Genomic DNA, 21076 nt, shown 5'->3' on the forward strand with positions numbered 1-21076 from the left:
GTATTCTTGCCTCAGAAATTCCATGGACAGAGGAGCCTGGTAGACTGCAGTCCAAAGGGTCACAAAGAATCAGACAGGACTGAGCAACTAAACGCACACACATATGTGATTGAGTACGGATCAGCACACATGTGTGAAGAAACTCCCCAAGGGCAGGGGGAACAAAACTCAAAAAGATTATAGAGTTAACAGTAATTGGCACTAACAGGGTTAGAAATGATTCCTATTTCTAACAGCCAGATTGGAGATCTTCATAATTCACAGGTCATTGGTCTCTACCCCTCTGTATTGGGGAAATAATTAATGCTAGTCTGAGTTCTACTCTTACCTAAAAATATTAAAAACAAAAGGGTCACATTTTTTAAAAAGTAATTTAGCTGTATCTCAGAGCAAAGTTCAAGAATATTTATAGGAATATAGAAATATCCATCATCCAAAAAGGTAAAATTCCCAGTGTCTGGTAACCAGTAAAAAATTATCAGGCCTCTAAAGAATCAGGAAAATGGAACCCATAATAAAGATTGGTTAAAGATTATTTAGACTTCCCTGGTGGCTCAGACAGTAGAGTGTCTTGCTTATAATGCAGGAGACCTGGGTTCAATCCTTGGGTCGGGAATCTGGAGAAGGGAATGGCAACCCACTCCAGTAATCTTGACTGAAAAATCCCATGGACGGAGGACAGTCCATGGGGTCACAAAGAGTTGGACACGACTGAGCGACTTCACTTTCACTTTCAAAGATTTTTTGTTTCTGAATAGTTTGGCAAAGTTGGCAAAATTTAAAAATGGCAAAGCAACCTTCAAAAAGAAGAATAAAGTTGAATGGCTCACACTTCTCAAATTCTAAATTTATTATAAAGCTAGCAATACTGGAATAAGGGTAGACATACAGACAAATGGAACAGAATGGAGAGTTCAGAAATAAGCCCATATACCTATGGCTGTTATGTTCTGAATTGTGTTCCCCCAAAAGATGTATGAAAGTCTTAATACCCCATACTTATGAATGTGACCTTATTTGGAAATAGGGTCTTTGAGGATATAGTCAAGTTAAGATGGAGTTATTAGGGTGGGTTCTAAGCCAGTATAACTTGTGTCATCAGATGAGGAAAAGACAGACCCAGAGAGAAGACAGCCATGTAAAAATAGAAGCAGAGATTGGAGTTATGCTGCCAGAAGCTCAGGAAACATGGGTTATGAGAAACTGGAAGAGACAAGGGAAGATTCTTCCCTAAAAGTTTTAGAGGAAACACAGTCCTACCAACTCCTTGAATTTGGACTTCCGGAGTCCAGAACTTTGAGAGAAGAAACGTATTGTTTTTAACTGATTTTACCGCCCAATTTATGGTACTTTGTTGTGGCAGCCCGAGGACACTGCTGCATTAGGTTTTTGAGAAGGGAGCCAAGTCTGTTCAGTAAAGAATGGTCTTTCCAACAGATAAAATTTGGACAACTGTACTTCCACATAAAAATAAAGTGAGTTTGGTCCCCTGCTTCACAACATATATAAAAATTAACTCAAAATGGATCAATGACCTGAATATAAAAGCTAAAGCCATAAAACCCTTAGAATAAATCATAGGGATAAATCTTTATGACCTTGGATTTGGCAGTAGATTCGTGATTCATGATACCAGTTGCACAAACAGAGAAAGCAGAAAGTAGATAAATTTGACTTTATCAAAATGAAAACCTTGTGCATCTTAGGATACTATCAAGAGTGAAAGGACAACTCATAGAATGGGAGAAAATATTTATAAAAACATATATCTTATAAGAGTTTAATATCCAAAGTATGTGAAGAACTCCTACAACTCAATAACAGATCACAAATATCCCCCTTTAAAAAAATGGACAAAAGACTTGATACATTTCTCCAAAGAAGATATAAATATGGCTGATAAGCATGTGAAAGATGCTCAACATCATTTGTCATTTAAAAAAGCAAATCAAGGGACTTCTCTGGTGGTCAGTGGTTAAGAGCCCACCTTGTAATGCATGGGACAGGAATTTGATCCCTAGTCCAGGGTGACTCCACAAGCCATGGGGCAGCCGAGCCCATGTGCTGCAATGACTGAGCCTGTGCCCTGGAGTCCCCACCCACACCTGTTGAGCACATACTCCAGAACCACTGAAGCCCATGTTCCCTAGAGCCTGTGTTCCACAGGAGGACCCACCGCAAAGAGAATCCACGCACCAGAGCTAGAGAGTAGCCCTGCTTTCCACAACGAGAGATGGCCCGAGTACAGCACCAAAGACCCAGTGTAGCCAAAAAAAAAGAAAAAAAAATCTATATGTATATATTCTAGACAAGAAATATCTAGAACAAGCAATATCTAGAAATATCTAATACAAGCAAATATCTAGAACCATCATCATAGAGATGCAGAGTAGATTAGTGATTACCAGTGGCTGGGGGAAGGAGACTTGGGAGTTACTGCTTTACAGTAACAGAGTTCTGTTTGGGTGATGAAAGGTTTTAGAATCCAGTATCATGTAACAGTGATGTTTGTACAACATTGTAAATTTAATTAATGCCACTGAATCATACTTTTAAAAAGTTTAAAATGATAAATGATATGTTATATATGTTTTACCACAGTAAATAAATGAAATCAGTGGCAACAAAATTTTAAAATATCTTTGATTTGATTCAGGTATTATAATTGAAAAAATGCCTTTATAACAAATTTAAAACAAAATCAATATTTTTTAAAGAACTGAAAGCAATTTTTACCAGTATAAGAAGTCAAAAATCAACATTTTTATTTAAAGTTCATCAATGTGTCTAATGTGGACACCTCTTCTACTCATGGCTATTTTGTAAATTTATGCTTTGTTTTAAAACTAAAATATAAAGCTGATGAGGAAACTCAGTGATCAAGTGAGAAAAAACCCAGTTTTTACCTATTCTTCAGACTCGACCTCTAAAAATACTTATGCTCTTTATCTGATTGGAGCATACTTCTTATAGCACTGCACTAGACAGTGTATTCTCTGAAAAAAGCCCATGATTTGATCAGCATAATGGTTATCTGGTAATCAGAATCAGTTCTATAAATTAATGGAACTTCTTAGTACAGAGAGACACATCTTGTGTATGAAAGTAAGAACAAGTATTTTTACAAATTGTGTTTAGTTTTTAAGTGGTTTAATCTTTCATAGTATATTAGTAAAATAAATGGATTATTTGAAACATTATTCTTTTTATATTATTTCTGAAAAGTGAACTAAGCTCATGTATGGCTTATACTTTTGAAAAGTGAATACTTGCGAGTATATAAATATGAACTATATTTGTTTTGAAAAATGAGAGCTCTTGAGTTGATGAAGTTATGTTTTCATCTTAAGATGTTACATAGATTAAATGGTTCTGCATTGGTTAGATCAGTTGGTTTGATAATTGAAATTGTTAGAAATAAAAGTAGTACTATTTTATTGCTTTTTAATGATTAAATAAAATATCTTTTAAGATTTTGTTAGCCTAATTAGCATTTATGGTTTAAAAACCCTTCATTTTTAACCTACAGGAAATAACTGGTTAGTTGCTAGCTTTTAGAATCTCTGCTAGATAGTTTTCAGCAGTTTCTTACCTGTAATTAGATTTACTGGCAACAATACTTTGATGACAATGTAGCTTAAAACCTACTGCAGAAAGGGAACAAATGATCCCGTGAGGTCATATGATCTGTTTGATTACAGTTAATTTTTGTTGTTGTTGTTGTTAATTATGACCAAAAAAAATGTTTGGTTGGTTTTTTTTTTGGGGGGGTGGGTGAGGGTAGGTTTCATCTCACTCCGAAAAAGGTAGTATAAAGAATGTGGTCCTTGAGAAGAAAATGTGCTTGGATATTAATGAGTAGGTGATTTTGAAATTAAGAATTCTGTTTCTACCACTTAATCTTGGAAGACTTTCACAAATTAATTTGCTGTGCTTGTTTGTCTTGAAGGATGATTATACTATGTTCCCTAAGACATGTTATGTAAAACAAATCTTAAAGAGCCATGAATGCAAGGTATAAAGTATAATTAAGGATAAAGGTTATGTTTGCTTTGCTTTGAGTGACAGACAGCACTACTGTTAAAAGCACCGTGCTGTTGAATAGCACTGTCTCTTGTTATCATTATTCATTTATGTTGTCTCAATTGTTCCTCAGCAATTTTTGAAAAATATAACTACCTCCACTTTGCAAATGATAAAATTAAGATTTAGAAAGATTTAGTGACTGGTTTTTATTATAATATATTGGATTCTTCTGTCTGCAAATGATTGCCTTTTGAAAAGAGTTTTCAAAATTCTGATTTTTATATTCATAAAATTTTTTAATTGCCCCAAATGAATGAATTTTTCTCTTTTGGAGAATCATCATCATATTAATTAGACATTTTTTCCATACATAATAGTAAATATAATAAAATTATATTTGATTCATTATTTAATAATTTTGTATGATGTATTAATGATGGAATATATTTTGAAGCTCATAGGTTACTAATTTTCACCTATTCTTTGGAGCAAAGGATAAATCACTATTACTGTGATTGTAAAAATGCAACTGGATGTTTAAAGAATCTGTCAACTACAATATCTTTTAAATTTTTTAAGTGATGGTGACATACAGTGGCAGTCTTTTCTCTTTTTAGTTTTTTCTTAGCTTGTTTTCCATGTATTTCTGTCTTTTTTGCTGTCTTAGATTTTAGAGAAAAATAATAATGTTGGTCAATAGCTGTTTCGTACCCAAAGCATGTATGACATATATCAAGTAGTCATTTGTACCATTTCATATGCTAGTTTTTAGTTACAGATTAGTCAGTGTGAGTCTTTGATGCTTTTTTGTTGTGCCTGGCCTGAAATTGTTTTTTATGTTTTGACTTTATTCAGTGGCAGGCTTTTTCTTGTTTGTTTATTGCAGGAAAGGAAGTATTTCTTTTTAAGAAAAGTATTATTGCTTCATTTTGATACTCTTATTTTCCAAATTTTTCTAGTTTTATAATTATCTGAGAGACAGAATTGGTTTGGTTTGGTTTGGTTCTGTTGTTTCAAGCCATCTTGTTTGTCAGCTTCTTAAAATTTGGCCTGAACTTTGTAACTTCTGTACTTTTTTAATTTTATATATGAGAAAACTTTTCTACCTCCATCATTTATGAAATGAGATTGGCCAAATAGCGTGAATTTTCTATCAAACCTTTTTAAACATATGCTAGGTAAGCTCTGTGCTGCATGCCGCTGCTTCCCTGGTGGTTCAGACAGTAAAGAATCAGGCGACCTGGGTTCAATCCCTGAGTCGGAAAGATCCCCTGGAGAAGAGAATGGCAACCTACTCTAGTATTCTTGCCTGAAGAATCCCGTAGACAGGAGCCTGGAAGGCTACAATCCTTGTGGTCGCACATAGTCGGATATGACTGAAGCCGACTTAGCACACATGTTGAGTGCTGAGGTACCACTGTGTATACAGATGGGATCTCTGTCCTTAGGGTGTAGCTCTAGTAGAAGGAGATGTTTATATAATAAGTAAGTATAACACAAGACAATGATGGGAGTTGGTGTGGGGTACACAAAAAAGAGATTGGTCACTTTTGCCTGTGAGAAAATGTGGGAATGAGGAATCTGGAAAGACTTCTAGAGGAGGTGGCTTGAGCTGAATTATCTTAAAAGATGAATAAGTGGTTTCTGGAAAGTTAGAATGTGGTTGAGTGTGTGGTATTGAAGATAGAATGGCATTCATTATCTGTTTTTAATAGTTCCTTGTAGTTTGTATGTAGGATGTGAACACAAGCATTTAGAGAGAGTACGACTTAGGCATTAGAAGCCACCAGATCTTGGCAAGCCCTGTGTACTGTATTAAAGATTTGGTGTATTTTAACTTAGCCAGTAAGAGGCTTGAGGAGTTTTCAAGCAGGGCAGTTTTGCCTTTACAAATGTCTCCCATGTGTTTAGTCATCACGAAAAAAAACTATAAGCTAGGTGAACCTTTTGATAGAGTGATTAATATGAAGATGAGTAGTTTTACCAAGGTTCCGTAATTGGCAACTGGCTAGACCAGTTCTTTTTGACTCCAGAATCTGTACTTTAAACCAGGGGTCCTCAACTCCCAGACCACAGACCACTACCAGTCCATGGCCTTCTAGGAACCTGGCCACACAGCAGGAGGTGAGTGGCAGGCCAGTGCACCTTTATCCGTATTTAGAGGTGCTTCCTATCGCTTGTGTTACCAACTGAGCTCCGCCTACTGTCAGATCAGTGGCAGCATTAGATTCTTATAGGAGCTGGAACCCTCCTGTGAACTGTGCATGTGAGGGATCTATAATAGATTGTGTTCTCCTTTTGAGAATCTAATGCCTGATGATCTGGTGGAACCCAGGCAGTGATGCTAGCTCTAGCTCCAGTGGGGAGTGGCTGCAAATACAGATTAACATTAACACAAGAAATGAGTGCCCTTGGATTGTCCTGAAACCACACTCTGCCTCTGGTCATGGAAAAACTATCTTTCATAAAACCAGTTCCTGGTTCCAGAAAAGTTGGGGACTGCTGCTTTAAACCACTAGGATTGGAGATCAGAATTGATATAAGCAGTTAGACTTAATGACTTCCAAACTCTGTACATCAGTTCAGTTCAGTTGCTCAGTTTTGTCTGACTGTTTGCAACCCCGTGGACTGCAGCATGCCAGGCTTCCCTCTCCATCACCAACTCGCGGACCCCACTCAAACTTACGTCCATTGCGTCGGTGACATGTACATGCTGGACTGAAAACTGAAAATGATACCTCCTCCCCATTTTGGATGGTTCCTTTGCTTTTAGTATACCAAGGATAACATAATAACCCAATAGTAAATGGTTGTTGAGTTCATATTCAGTGGTTCTCAGATTATTTCTTCATGTGGCTATACTGTTATTTCCTTTGGGTGCAAATTTCCAAAGGCTTATAGTTCATCTCTGAGCCACTTTCATCTATAGATAACTCACTAAGCTCTAAGAGAAAGAGTGTGTGTGTGTACTTTAAAAGAGACTCAAGAGCAATTTTCAGAAATCTGTTTGCCATTCTAATTCCTTTTTTTTTTTTTTTTTTTACTTTCTCTTTCTCTCTTAGAGCTCTCCCATGAGTTTTAGAGCCCATATTCTAAGCGAGGATAATTTTATATTCAGGAACATATCACATGAAAGATGAAAAGCCTGTATGGTAATTTTTCTTGCAATGAGGTACATAACACATGAAGTTATCATTCACATGATTTCCATATAAGAGTTTCATATTATTTTTAAAAAAGTATTGTCATTTGATACATTCAACAAAGTCAGCTGATTTAAATTCTCAAAAGTAGAACGTGTGACTTTGGTAGAAAAGAATGTTTTAAAATTGTGGCAGCTTTCCTCTTTAAAAAGTGATGCCAAATTTCTATTGGATAGTAACAGTTTAAATCTCATTTAATCTAGTTTTACTTTGGTATTTTCCTATATTTACAATCTTATTAAAGTATTTAGCCAAAAATCAGTGTTTTGGTATTTATTCTGGCATTTTCTTGCATGTTTGTTTTTTTTAACTTAAAATTTTTTCTTTCAGTCTCGTAGTGTGGATAAGCAACATGCTGTAATCAATTATGATGCCTCTACTGATGAACATTTGGTGAAAGATTTAGGCAGTCTAAATGGGGTAAGTTAAGAGTTTTCTTTTTATCTTATTTGACTTTTTGTTTAATATTGTAAGAAAACAGATAAAAACACAAAATCCCGTTTGTGTTTTATTTCCTTTTCTTTAGTGTGCACCTACTTTTAAGTGCTTACTGGGTACATAGCACTTTGAGGACCTTATGCTAGAATATGAATGTGGCTTACGTTCCCAAGAAACCCTCTTGGTGGTTAATACTTAAAGGAATTCAGATGGTTGTTGGTTGTTATTATCTAATGGTTAAAGAAAAAAAAAGGCTTCTTTAAGGAAGTAAGAGGAGGGCTTGTCTTTACTGGATGACTTGAATTTATATGTGAGAAAAGAGTGGTAAGTCATGACAGTAAGAATTCAGAAAAGCAGTCTTTGAGAGACATAATTGTCATGCGTGTGGGTTAACTTTGGGCAAAAAAAAAAAAGATGCAAATATGGTTTGGTGTTAGATCATTGAAGAATCTTCTAGATTAGAGTACAAAGGAGTGAAACACATTCATTTACCTTAACAAATGTGGTGAGTTGTCTAAACTCTAGTGTCTGTTGTTGCTTCTTTGGAGTCCTACATTGAAAATTTTTGTGTTATTACAGTGAATTTTTTTCCCTAATTCTTCAATTGATTTTTCTACATTGGCAGAATGTAAGTAGCTGCAGAATAAGAGAATGCTGACATGTTGAATAATTTATCTTATTTCTTCTCAGTTTTCTCATGGCTTTGCTAACAAAAACAAATAAAATTTTCTTGCGATCTGTGCTTTGAAATTCTTTAAAAGAATTTCACAGAATTAAATGTGTCTAGGCAATGGCAACCCACTCCAGTACTCTTACCTGGAAAATCCCATGGACGGAGGAGCCTGGTAGGCTGCAGTCCATGGGGTCTCTAGGAGTCAGACACGACTGAGGGACTTTACTTTCACTTTTCACTTTCATGCATTGGAGAAGGAAATGGCAACCCACTCCAGTGTTCTTGCCTGGAGAATCCCAGGGACAGGGGAGCCTGGTGGGCTGCCGTCTATGGGGTCGCACAGAGTCGGACGTGACTGAAGTGACTTAGCAGCAGCAGCAACTACTTTGTTGTTATTGTTTGTCTTTCTCATTGGTCTATAAGCTGCAAAAGGGTAAGAATTTTTGCATACATATTCATAAAGGATATTCATAAATTATATTAAAAATATGTTCTGTTTTGATGGCATCTTTGTCTTTTTTTGGTATCAGGATAGACTGGCCTCAGGATGAATTGGCAAGCGTTCCCTTTTTTTTCCGTAATTTTGGAGGAGTTTGAGAAGGATTGGTGTTAATTTGGTAGAATTCACTGTTGAAATTATCTGGTACTAGTCTTCTCTTTGGAGAAGGCAATGGGACCCCACTCCAGTACTCTTGCCTGGAAAATCCCATGGGCGGAGGAGCCTGGTAGGCTGCAGTCCATGGGGTCACTAAGAGTTGGACACGACTGAGCGACTTCACTTTCACTTTTCACTTTCATGCATTGGAGAAGGAAATGGCAACCCACTCCAGTGTTCCTGCCTGGAGAATCCCAGGGACGGGGGAGCCTGGTGGGCTGCCGTCTCTGAGGTTGCACAGAGTTGGACACGACTGAAGCAACTTAGCAGCAGCAGCAGCAGCATACTTCTAACTGGTACTGCTTTTCAAAATATACCATTAAACATTATGTGAAAAAACATGTAGAAATTTGGCAAATATGGTAATTTTTTTTTCTTTTAATTGGAGGCTAATTACATTATTGTGGTTTTTGCTGTACATTCCACATCCTCCTGAAGGCAGCAAAAAAAGGTATTGAAGAATATTAACTCGTTGATGTAGTTAACATGTTGAATGATTAAGATAGAGGAAATAGGCAGATGAAATAGAAATTGTTCTAACGTGGGGCATGTAAGTACGCAATTTGGATTCTGAGGTGCTGTTTCCTTGTCCACACCTACAGACTTCTGTTTTAATCTCTGTCTCAGATGCTTTATCAGCCTTGCTAATGCAAGGTTTAATAATCTGCTTGTGAATCTGCTTGTGAATATCTGCCACCGTGTTAGACTTTGTGTTCTTCTGAACAAACAGTTCCTGGGCCTTTTGCTTCGGTAAACACACCACAGTGCCTGAACCCAGTGAATCTTTTTGAATGGAATTGAATGAATTTTCTGTATGAAAGACTTTATAGAGAAATTTTTAATCCACTTCCATATGTGGAATGTTTTAAAAATGTTATATTCTGCTTTTAAAACTAGAAAATTTAATCTTGACCACAGCACTCATCTTAGGTGTCTTTACATTATATCTTGGAAAATAATAAGTGAGAATTAACATTCGTGTTTTAGTCTTTTAAAACATTGTGACCAAATATAAAAATTATGGATGTAGGTTATAAAAAATCAGGTGAAATATTAACTTCTAAGTTTATCAAAGCTGACCGTTCTTGTAATTTGATTGTACTCAATTTTCTGGAATACAGTAACTCATGGAGAGTAACATCTTCATTTTGAACTTGAAATCAGGACCTAGATTTGAATCTCAGTCTGTAACTTATGAGCATGATAACACTGAACAAATTACTTAAACCCTCTGAAATTCCATTTCCTCATATATATTCATAGTTGTGCAAATGCAATGAGTTGTGGTTCATGGGGTCACAAAGAGTTGGACACAACTGAGCAACTGAACTGAATGAGTTGAAGTTTATGAATGTGAAGACTCAACACAAAATTTAGTTACCTGACTTCGTTTTTAGAATAGTGAAACCATAATTCTTGCTTTATAGTAGTGTTGTAAGGATTAAATATATGTGAGTATCTGTCTGTTACAGAACTTTAAAACGTTATACAAATAATAAATGCACTGTTACCCAAATGAATAGCCTAGGAAATATGCCAGAATGGACTCTGGTAGCCAAAGTCTGTGAACTACCAGCTGTCATGCATTTTATTCATAGAAAACTTGGCTGTCAGAGGTGCAGGTGCTCCAGAGCACGGAGGAAGCAGGAAGAACTGGAGGCAAACAAGGGCTCTCATAGAAAAGAGAAGCCTCAAGGAGCTCGCAGGGAAACAGCCCACTAACATAAGCTACAGAAGCAGTTCCAGCTTCCTCAAGCAGAACAGCCTCATTTCTGGTCGTAATGACGTTAAGTATGGACCTACGTAACTTAACATTCATAGAATCTTAGAAATTTGAGCATCAGGTTAAAAGTAGTAACTTCAGAGAAGGCGCAGTGTAGTGGTATGAGCCCAGCTTGAATTCTTACTAGTGGTGTGATGCTGGACACGTCACTAAATTTTTCTGTTCCTCAATTTTTAAAAAATAGAAGTAGTAAGGTAGTACTCCTCTCAGGTTGTTGTGAATAAGTTAATAGTTTTAAACATCTAGAATAGTATGTAATAAGCATTTAGTAAGTGTTGGTTACTGGAGTTCCCTGGTGATTCAGTGGTAAAGAATCTGCCTGCCAATGCAGGAGATGGCTAATTCTATCCCTGAGTTAGGAAGATCCCCTGGAGGAGAAAATATCAACCCACTCCAGTATTCTTGCTCCAGTCCGTGGGGTCACAAGGAGTTGGACACGACTGAGCACGCACGCGCACACACACACATAGACAAGTGTTAGTTACTGCTGTTATGATAAGAAAAGCAGTTAAAACAACTTTGGCATCCTGTAGGCTACCTACTTTTTAGTGAATACATATGCAGTTAATTTTTTTTTTTAAAGCACTATATCAACTTAATTCATAAATAGCTACCTGTGACTACTTTCACTTCTACTTCCTTTCACCCTACCCTAAAATACACTTTCAAGTTACCTAGGTCCACACTTAACGTTATTACGACCAGAAATGAGGCTGTTCTGCTTGAGGAAGCTGGAACTGCTTCTGTAGCTTATGTTAGTGGGCTGTTTCCCTGCGAGCTCCTTGAGGCTTCTCTTTTCTATGAGAGCCCTTGTTTGCCTCCAGTTCTTCCTGCTTCTTCCTCCGTGCTCTGGAGCACCTGCACCTCTGATAGCCACCACTGGCTTTTGCCATACCACTCCCATCCCATTCTACCTCAGCTCCCTGTGTTCCAGCCCCTGCTGTGTCCTCTTTCACACTGCATATCCCGCAGCATCAGAACAGTGTAGCATAGAATGAACAAGTAGGAAAGTAGTTAAGGGAGGAAGAGGACACCTTACTCGCTGGCAACATGATTGAGGTGTTGTGCTGCTGGCCACTTCCTTCAGAATTCCCAGAGCATTACTGCAGTACCTGGTCCTTATATGATTCTGTACTGTCAATTATGTAATACATTTGCATTTAAATTAAATTTAAATTTTATCTGGTTTATCTGGTTCATTTGGCTTCTCTAAGGGTAGTGGTGTGGATGGGGGAGTTTGGGGAGCTGGCTTGGCTTGATCACCCAAGTGTTCTTGATGTGCAGTGAATGTGGGATTTGTAGTTCAGAGACCTGATTTTGAATCCCAGTAGTTCTACTTCTGAGCTCGAATCTTGATTGTTACTTCATGCTATGTGCCTCGTTGTCCTCACCTGTCCTGCCTACCAGCTAGAGGTATGAGCAAATGATGTTATGAGCATAAGAAGTAAAACCTGTTTTTCTTTCTATATCTAATTTGTTAAAATGCTTCATAGCTGATTTATATAAATGATTTTTTTTCCTTTTGCTCTTTTAAATTTTCTCCCCTTTTATAATTTTAAACCATCAGAAGACTTTTTGCTCCCAGGTGTTCTCAATTATATTTTGAGAGATGAAATTTTGTGTCTGGCTCATATTTCCTCAGCCTTTTTTAGACTGTAGGGTATATTTTTGTCATAAATGCTAGCATGTTAAAATTATGTTTTTTAATCTCTGAAAGTTCCTAGTACATTTGTTAAAAATAATAAGTGTTTAATATTTAAGAGAGTCAAGCATTGAGCTTTGAGCAGATCTTATAGGTCATCTTAGGTCTTTTAAGTAAATATGGTATTTTAGGATGAGATGGTTTTAAATAAAATTGGTTTAGAACTGTGGCATTTCTCTTATACTGTATATCTATCTTCTGCATATCAGACATCTGTTAATTAATATTTTATTTTATTCTTTTCTCTTTCATCATGCTCCTTTTCTCAAAAAACTTTTCTCTTTTGTAATTAATATAGAATATGTTGGTAAACTCAAAATATAATTCTTAAAACACTCTAAAATATGCATATTGAAAATGAGCCTGAAATTAGAGTTTATAAATGCCTGAGCTTTCGAATTTTCTTTGAATTAACTTTTCCTTCTTTCTGTGAAGCATGTCAGAAGGTTATTATTTAGGATTATTCATAAATCATACTAATATGTGATCTTGAGTTTAGCAGTATTCTGCTCTCTCCTTATATCAGGAATAAGATTGCAGCTTCTATTTTTGTTTGTTTGTTTTTGGTAGACTTAGAAACTGGTATTGTGTGACATATTACAAAGTGCCAGCTATGCAAAGGAATTTGAGAATATGATCATAATAACACAACGCCTTTATGTATTTTACTTTCTAACATTCTAAACTTATTCATTGTGGAGGGAACCTTCTCAAGCAAGCTTTGATGGCCATCTCGAATCCAGTAAAATAAAGAACAAGGAAAATGAGATTCAAACAGAAAGAGTAATTTTTAATTTCAACTTATCAAAGGAAAGCATTGGACACTTATATGATGTCTGCATTCCAGGCAGTTAAGTATAACGTTGTTCTGTGTTTTATAAATCAAGTGGATTCTAGGTCTTTACCTTCTAGTATGTCAGGAAAAATTATCATCACCATTTACCGTCTTGTGTCCAGTGGACCCTTTGAGTCTTTTTACAAATAGTTTACACAAGTAAGAATTAAAAGATGAGAGAACAACTAGAACTTTTATTAAAAAATGAGATGTGTGTGTGCATTGTAAGTCGCTTCAGTCATGTCCAACTCTTGTGGCCCCATGGACTGTAACCCGTCAGGCTCCTCTGTCCATGGGATTCTCCAGGCAAGAATACTGGAGTGGATTGCCATTTCCTTCTCCAGGGGATCTTCCTGACCCAGGGATCAAACCCACATGTCTTTTGTCTCCTGCATTGGCAGGTGGATTCTTTACCCCTAATGCCACCTGACAAACTCCAATTTTTGTTCCATATTTTCCTGGTTTTGAAAGATACGTAACAAAGAGAATGAGTATTGTTCTTTGAGAGCCACGAATGTGTCAGTTGTCATGCATTCTATGGGATATATATCCATTTTATAGATGCTGATTCAGATTTCAAGTACATCTCTCGCTGGTTCTAGTTTACTATTATTTCTAGTTTTTCTTGCTCTTGCATTATCAAAATGCATTATTTTTAAGATTTTTGACAGTTTAAAATTTTATCAAGAAGAAGGTCATCTTCTTTTTCTTCCATAATTGTAAAACATTACAACAGTTGCCAGATCAGTTCAATGATTTTATTTCTCTTAATACATCATCTCTTTACTACCAGTTACTTTTATATAGATACATTTGTTCTCTTACATGCTAAATCAAATAAACATTAAAGCACAAACATTAAAAAATGAGAGAAAACTGTCACAATTTATTTTAAAGTGCAGAATCATCAGTTTTGTGTTTAAAAATACTGTGTAATTCCTCTTACTGACTTAGGCTAACTGGATGAAAAATATTTTTTAGGGTTTTTTTTTTTTTTAACTTTGGAAACATTCTTCTCTCATCAATTCTTGTGTTAGGCAAAATTCATCTAGGATTATCTTCATCCGAAGACCCATGGTTTGATAGTTTGCTTATTTTGTTAATGTTTTATCATTGTTGTTAGTCTAGAATGCTGCTCTACCTTTTGTATTTACCCTTATAACTGAAAAGTTTCCCTTTTCTTCTTTGCCTTTATGGATGTTAAATAAAAAATGCTGAATTCTCAATTTTGCTCTTTAATAGCTTTTTGAAAAAGGGCAAAGATGCTGTCTTCAGCTTCTTGGGAAAATGATGCAATAATTTGGATAATGTAGTAAGAAACCGAAAGGTTGTACAGTATTTCATGATTGCATCATCCATCTAGCTCTGTTTGATATTCACCACACTATCCATGTGTGGCTACTGAGCACTTGAAATGTGTCTAGTCTAAAAAAGAAGGTACAAAAGAAAGAATGTAAAGTGCTTTCTTAATTTTTATATTCATTATTTGTTAAAATGGTACTCTTTTGGATGTGTATGTTAATCAAAATATTTTATGAAAATTAATTTCACCTTTTTTCACCTGCTAGAAAATTCAATAGTATACCTACTAGTATAGTATACCTAGTACAGTATACTAGTGTGTTCTAGATAATTCTATTCTTCTGTTATTATTTTGGTCATTTCCACAGTAAGAAATAATTGGTAAAATGAAATAATGATGGGATGATGATGTTGATGAAACAGAATATTTTGAGATACAGGAAAAATAATGTTTCTATAATGTATCGTAGATTCATGTAAGGGTCTTGTAATGTATCTTAAGTTCTTAAAAGCATCCAAAGGACTCATATGGCAATTGTAAAACAGAATGAGTTTTATTCAGTTTTTTTAAGTAAATTTTCATTTTCTTCTTTAAAACACTTCTAGGAATAAAAATAGTGAAAGCTCAATCCTCACCAATAATTAAAACTGTCCAGAAAAATTAAAATTGAGTCTAGTGGACCCTGATATTATATCTAGAGCTAAATATTTCACCTTTTACAATTTCTAACTTCAAGTAGGATCTTTTCTTGGAACCATTTTTAGGTGCCTAAATTTGTCTTGGCAGCATAGTAGACTTAGAGGAACTGCAAGTTGGTTCTTTGTGTGTTATTTGTAATAGTAATAAAGGGCTTAGTATGAAATCTTTGATTATGAAATCACTTATTACAGAATGCATTTTATGATGATACTCAAGCTGTGTTAGCCACCATTCGATCTATACTTTACAGTATAAGGTTTGAATATTTGCTTGTCTAAAATATAATAATTCTTCAAATATTAACTTAACATCTATCTTTTTTATCTCTTGTAGACTTTTGTGAATGATGTTAGAATTCCAGAACAGACTTATATCACCTTGAAACTTGAAGATAAGTTGAGATTTGGATATGATATCCTTATATGATTTTGTGCATTTATTAAATTTATTTAAAAATCTTTATTCTGGTATAAATTAAACATTTCTTCAGACATAAGAATTCATAATATAAGCATGCTGAAAGTCTCTTTGCCCTTCCAAATTAAAATTCATGTTTAAAAATAATATATTTTCTTTCTGCTTATTATGCCTGTTCCTAAAAACAATGCTGGAAAAATTGAGGGACTCTTTTATTCCTCCTCACTCTGTATTATAGTTTCAGCAGAAATATTCCTGTGATGCCATTACATATGCACTTTGGGTATCAAAGAACTGGGTAGAAGACAGAGTGTGTAATAGTAGCCAAGTCTAGGGATTTATTGTTACACGTTGTAGTTGAAAATTGTTTAATTAAAATGCCACAGCAACAGAAAGAACATTTACTATGAATTAAGACTGGAAAGAACATTTACTGTGAGTTGAAACTGGAGTACAGTTTATCTGCCAAAAGTATTTTTTTCTAATTAGAGTAATTAAGTGACTTGGAAAAGCAAGTAGTGAAATATCCAAGTTTAAGAAATGAATGTAAACTCAGGAAGTATAGTGAAATGCTACACTTCAGAAATAGGTACTGTATCTCCAGGTGGCTAGATGTGTAGCGGATAAGCAAGCCTAAGTTTGTTTATTTTACAATTATTTATTGAATGTCTCCCGTGTGCCAGACATAGTCCCTACAGTCTGGGGATGTTTTGTTGTTGTTTAGTCATGAAGTTGTATTCAACTCTTTTGTAACCCCACGGACTGTAGCCTGCCAGGCTCCTTCTGTCCATAGGATTTCCTGGGTAAGAATACTGGAATGAGTAGCCATTCCCTCCCCAAGGGTTTTTCCTGACCCAAGGATGGAACCCATGTCTCCTGCATTAAAGGTGAGTTCTTTATCACTGAGCCACCAGAGAGCCCCAGTCTGGGGATACAGTACTAATTAAAACAGATCACAGTCTCTGTCCTCCTGGAGCTTACACTTTAATGGGGTTGGAGGTAGCTGACAGCACACACAAAAAGAATGATAGAGGGTGATAAATTCGGAATACAGAGAGCTAGTGGTGGTTCGTGAGAAATTATACTTTAAAAAGGCTGTTCATGAAGACTTCACTGAGAAGCCAACATCGGAGCAAAGATAGGGTGAAGATGCTGACCGTATAATGTATCACCTTTAATAGGTCACTGTAAGAATTTTGGCTTTTAAGTGAAACGGAGCAATTTAGAGGGTTTGGTCAGAGGAGTGAGGTGATAATGACTTACATGTTTAAGAGAATCCTCTGGTTACTCTTGTTCAAAGACTTAAGGGTGGGAGTGGGCAGGAGTGGTAAGAGGGAGACCAGTTAGAAGGTTGTTATGGTAGTTGCAGTAGCTCCGGGTGAGAAATAATGGAGGTGATAGAAGCAGAGGTAGTGAGAAATGATAGGATCTGTACATGTCTTGTAGATGGAGCCAGTAATATTCCTGGTTAGACTGGATATGGACTAAGAGAAGAGAGTCAAGGATGAATCCAAAATTGTACAGTTGATGTAAACAATTAGAAAAATGGAGTCACCATTAACCAACAGCATATTCTGTAGGTAGAGCAGATATTGTGGAGAAAATGGGAAGAATCTTCCCCCCCGCAGTCCATTTAAATTTGATATAACTGAATTTGGTTTAATTGAATTTTTCAGTTGTTAATGTTTTCTATTTGACTTCTACTGTCATTATTAACTTCTTCCAAGTGAAAGCTGAGATCATTCGAGACCTTTCTTTTCTAATATAGGCATTTAGTGCTATAAAATCCACCCCCGCCCCCCGCCCAGTACAAACATACCTTAGAGATACTGTGGTTTCAGTTCCAGACCACTGTAGCATTGTAAGAAGCTAGCCACAAAAATTTTTTGTTTCCCAGTGCATATGAAAGTTAATGTTTAAATGACATTGTAGTCTATTAAGTATGTGATAGCATTATGTCTAAAAAATTTGTATATACCTTGATCAAAAAATGCTTTATTACTAAAAACTGCTGACTATCATCTGAGCATTCTGTGAGTCATAATCTTATTAAGGATGCAGGGTCTTGCCTCGGTGTTGATGGCTGCTGACTGACTAGGGAGGTGGTTGCTGGAAGTTGGGGTGGCTGTGGCTATTTCTTAGAATAACACCACAGTGAAGTTTGCCACATCAATTGACTCTTCTTTTCATGAGTGATTTCTCTGTAGCACACAGTGCTCTTTGATTGCATCTTACCCAAAGCAGAACTTCTTTCATAATTGGAGTCAGTCTCTCAAACCTTACTGCTGCTTTATCAACTAAGTTTATGTAATACTCTAGTCGTTTGTTGTTATGCTAACAGTCTTCACAGCATCTTTACCAGGAGTAGATTCCATTTCAAGAAACTGCTTTCTTTGCACATAAGAAACTTCTTATTCATTCTAGTTTTATCATGAGATTGCAGCAGTTTAACCACATCTTCAGGCTCCACTTTTAATTCTAGTTCTTTTGCTATTTCCACTATCTCAGCAGTTACTTCCCCCACTGAAGTCTTGAACCCCTCAAAGTCATTCATGAGGTTTGGAATCAACTTCTTCCAAACTCCTGTTAGTATTGATAATTGACCCTTCCATAAATTACAAATGTTCTAATGGCAACTAGAGTGGTGAATCTTTTCCAGAAGGTTTTCAAATAACTTCCCAGATCCAGCTGAAGAATCACTGTGGCAGCTGTAACCTTATGAAATGTATTTGTTCAATAATAAGACTTGAGGTATTTCCCTGGTGGTCCAGTGGCTAGGCCTTCATACTCCCAATATCGGGGTGCAGGTTCAATCCTTGGTCAGGGAAATAGATCCCACATGCTGCAACTAAGACCTGGCACAGCCAAATAAATAAAAATAAATAGTTTTTTTTTTTTAATAATAAGGCTTTAAAGTCAGAATGTCTCCTCGATTCATGGGTTGCAGAATGAATGTTATTGTTGTTAGCAGGCATTAATTTTGTCCATCTCCATCAGAGCTCTTGGGTGACAAGGTGCATGGTCAGTGAGCAGAAATACTTTGAAATCTGAGCATACGTGCATGCTAAGTCTCTTCAGTCGTGCCCCACTCTTTGCGATCCCATGGACTGTAACGTGCCAGGAAGTAGGTCTCAAACAGTGGGCTTAAAATATTTAGTAAACAATGTTGTAAACAGATGTCCAGTCACCCAGGCTTTATTATTTCGTTGGGAGAGTACAGGCAGAGTAGGTTTAGCGTAATTCCTAAGGGCCCTAAGATATTCAGAATGGTAAGTAAGCATTGGCTTCAACTTAAAAGTCACTACCTGTATTATCCCCCCTAACAAGAGAATCAGCTTGCCCTTTGAAGCGAAGTCATTGACTTCTCCTCTCTAGCTACGAAAGGGTGTCTTCTTCCAAAGAAGACTGTTTTGTCTACACTGAAAATCTGTTGTTAAGTGTAGTCACCTTCATTATAATTATCTTAGCTAGATCTTCTGGATAATTTGCTATAGCTTCTACATCAGCAATTGCTGCTTCACTTTGCACTTTTATGTTATGGAAATGGCTTCTTTTCCTGAGCTTCATAAATCATTCTCTGTAAGCTTCAAGCTTTTCTTCTGTAGCCTCCTCACCTCTCTCAGCCTTCATTGAAGAGAGGGCCTTGCTCTGCATTAGGCTTTGGCTTAAGGGAATGTTGTGGCTGGTTTGGTCTTCTATTCAGATCACTAAACTTATTCCATATTTACATTAAATCTGTTTAGCTTTCTTACCATGCATGTGTCACTAAAATAGCACTTTTAATTTCCCTCAAGAACTTTTTCTTTCCATTCACAATTTGGCTGTCACATGAGGCCTATCTTTGATCCCATCTTGGCTTTTTTTTTTTTTCCCCCTCAAATGTCCTTCCATCTTTCTCTCTCTCTCTTTTTTTTAACACCAAAAATATTTTTCTGTCTTGGCTTTTGACATGCCTTCCTCACTAAGTTTAGTCATTTCTAGCTTTTAACTTAAAGTACAAGATGTGTGACTCCTCATTTCACTTAAATGTTTAGAGGCTGTTGTGGGGTTATTAATTGGCCTAACATTAACGTCGTCATGTCTTAGGGAATAGGTGGCCAGAGGGGAGAGAGAGAAAGAACGGCCAGTTGGTAGGCCAGTCAGAACGTGCACAACATCTATCAATTAAGTTCACCGACATATATGGGTGACGTTCATGGTGACCCGGAACAATTACAATAGTAACATCAAAGATCACCGATCAGGGGACTTCTGGTGGCCCAGTGGTTAAGAGTTCACCTTCCAATGCAGGGGACTCAGATTTGATCCCTGGCTGGGGACCGTGCACCACAGCTACTGAGTCTGGGCACCTCGATAGAGAGCCCATGTGCCACAAACCCATGGACCACAGGCAAAAAATCCCACATATTGCGGCAAAGACCCTGCGTGCTGCAGCTAAGACCTGACACAGCCAAAAATAACTGATCACAGATCCCCATAACAAATATAAAAATAAGGAAAACGTTTGAAATGTGCGAATTACCATAGAGACATGAAGTGAGCAAATGCCATTGAAAAACTGGCTCCAATAGACTTGCTGGGTGCAGGGTTGCCACGGACCTTCAATTTGTATGAAACGCAGTGTCTGCAGAGCACAGTAAAGGGAAGTACAATAAAGTATGCCTGTACTGCTTTAACACGCAAGATACTTTCTAGTTTCTCTTTTGATCTTTGTTTGCATTAATCTTTGTTACTTAGTTTCTAAATATTTGGAATTTTTCCGAGGGACTTTCTGTTATTAATTTCCAATTTACCCGTAGTGGTCAGAAACATACTTCATGTATTTCAAGTCCTGTCCTGTCACGCATGGTATATCTACTCTATCTTGGTAAATATGCTCTGTGTACTTGAGAAGAATGTGCATTCTGCTGTTGTTGGGTGGAGTATTCTATTCGGTCAAATTAGTTGTACTGTTGTTCACATTTTCTGTATTTTACTGATTTGTTGTCCAGTTGTTGTGTCAATTATAGAGAAAGCAGTATCAAAATTTCAGACTCTCATTGGGTTTGTTTCTCCTTGCAGAAGTATTGGCTTCATATAATTTAAAACACTGTTATTAGAAGTGTAAACATTTAGGATTGTTGTGTCTTCTTGATGAATTGATCCCCTTTGTAATTATAAAATGCTTTGCTTTATCTGTGATAACATTTTTTTGTGCTGAAATCTGGTTTGTCTGGACATTAGTTTTGGATTGGTGTTAGCATGGTATATCGCTTGCATTCTTTTACTTTTAACTTATTATTGTCTTTACATTTGAACTAGGCAGCACATAGTTGGTCTTAGTTTTTATTCAGTTTGATCAT

At 36.4% G+C, this 21076-nt stretch overlaps 1 protein-coding gene across 14 annotated transcripts in view; it reads left to right on the forward strand.

Moving 5' to 3' along the window:
- Nucleotides 1-21076, forward strand: part of CEP170 (centrosomal protein 170) — a 131626-nt gene that overhangs the window by 39633 nt on the left and 70917 nt on the right. For 13 of the 14 annotated variants that reach the window (XM_019976082.2, XM_019976080.2, XM_019976084.2 and 10 more), the window contains exons 3-4: nucleotides 7560-7649; nucleotides 15651-15729. In XM_019976082.2, the coding sequence (XP_019831641.2) occupies nucleotides 7560-7649; nucleotides 15651-15729 (169 nt within the window). Of the gene's footprint in view, nucleotides 1-7553; nucleotides 7650-13181; nucleotides 13331-15650; nucleotides 15730-21076 lie in introns of those variants that run through there. The other variant, XM_019976085.2, reaches the window with a different exon arrangement.

Source organism: Bos indicus, chromosome 16 (genome assembly GCF_029378745.1).
Source record: "Bos indicus isolate NIAB-ARS_2022 breed Sahiwal x Tharparkar chromosome 16, NIAB-ARS_B.indTharparkar_mat_pri_1.0, whole genome shotgun sequence".
Classification (NCBI taxonomy): Eukaryota; Metazoa; Chordata; class Mammalia; order Artiodactyla; family Bovidae; genus Bos; species Bos indicus.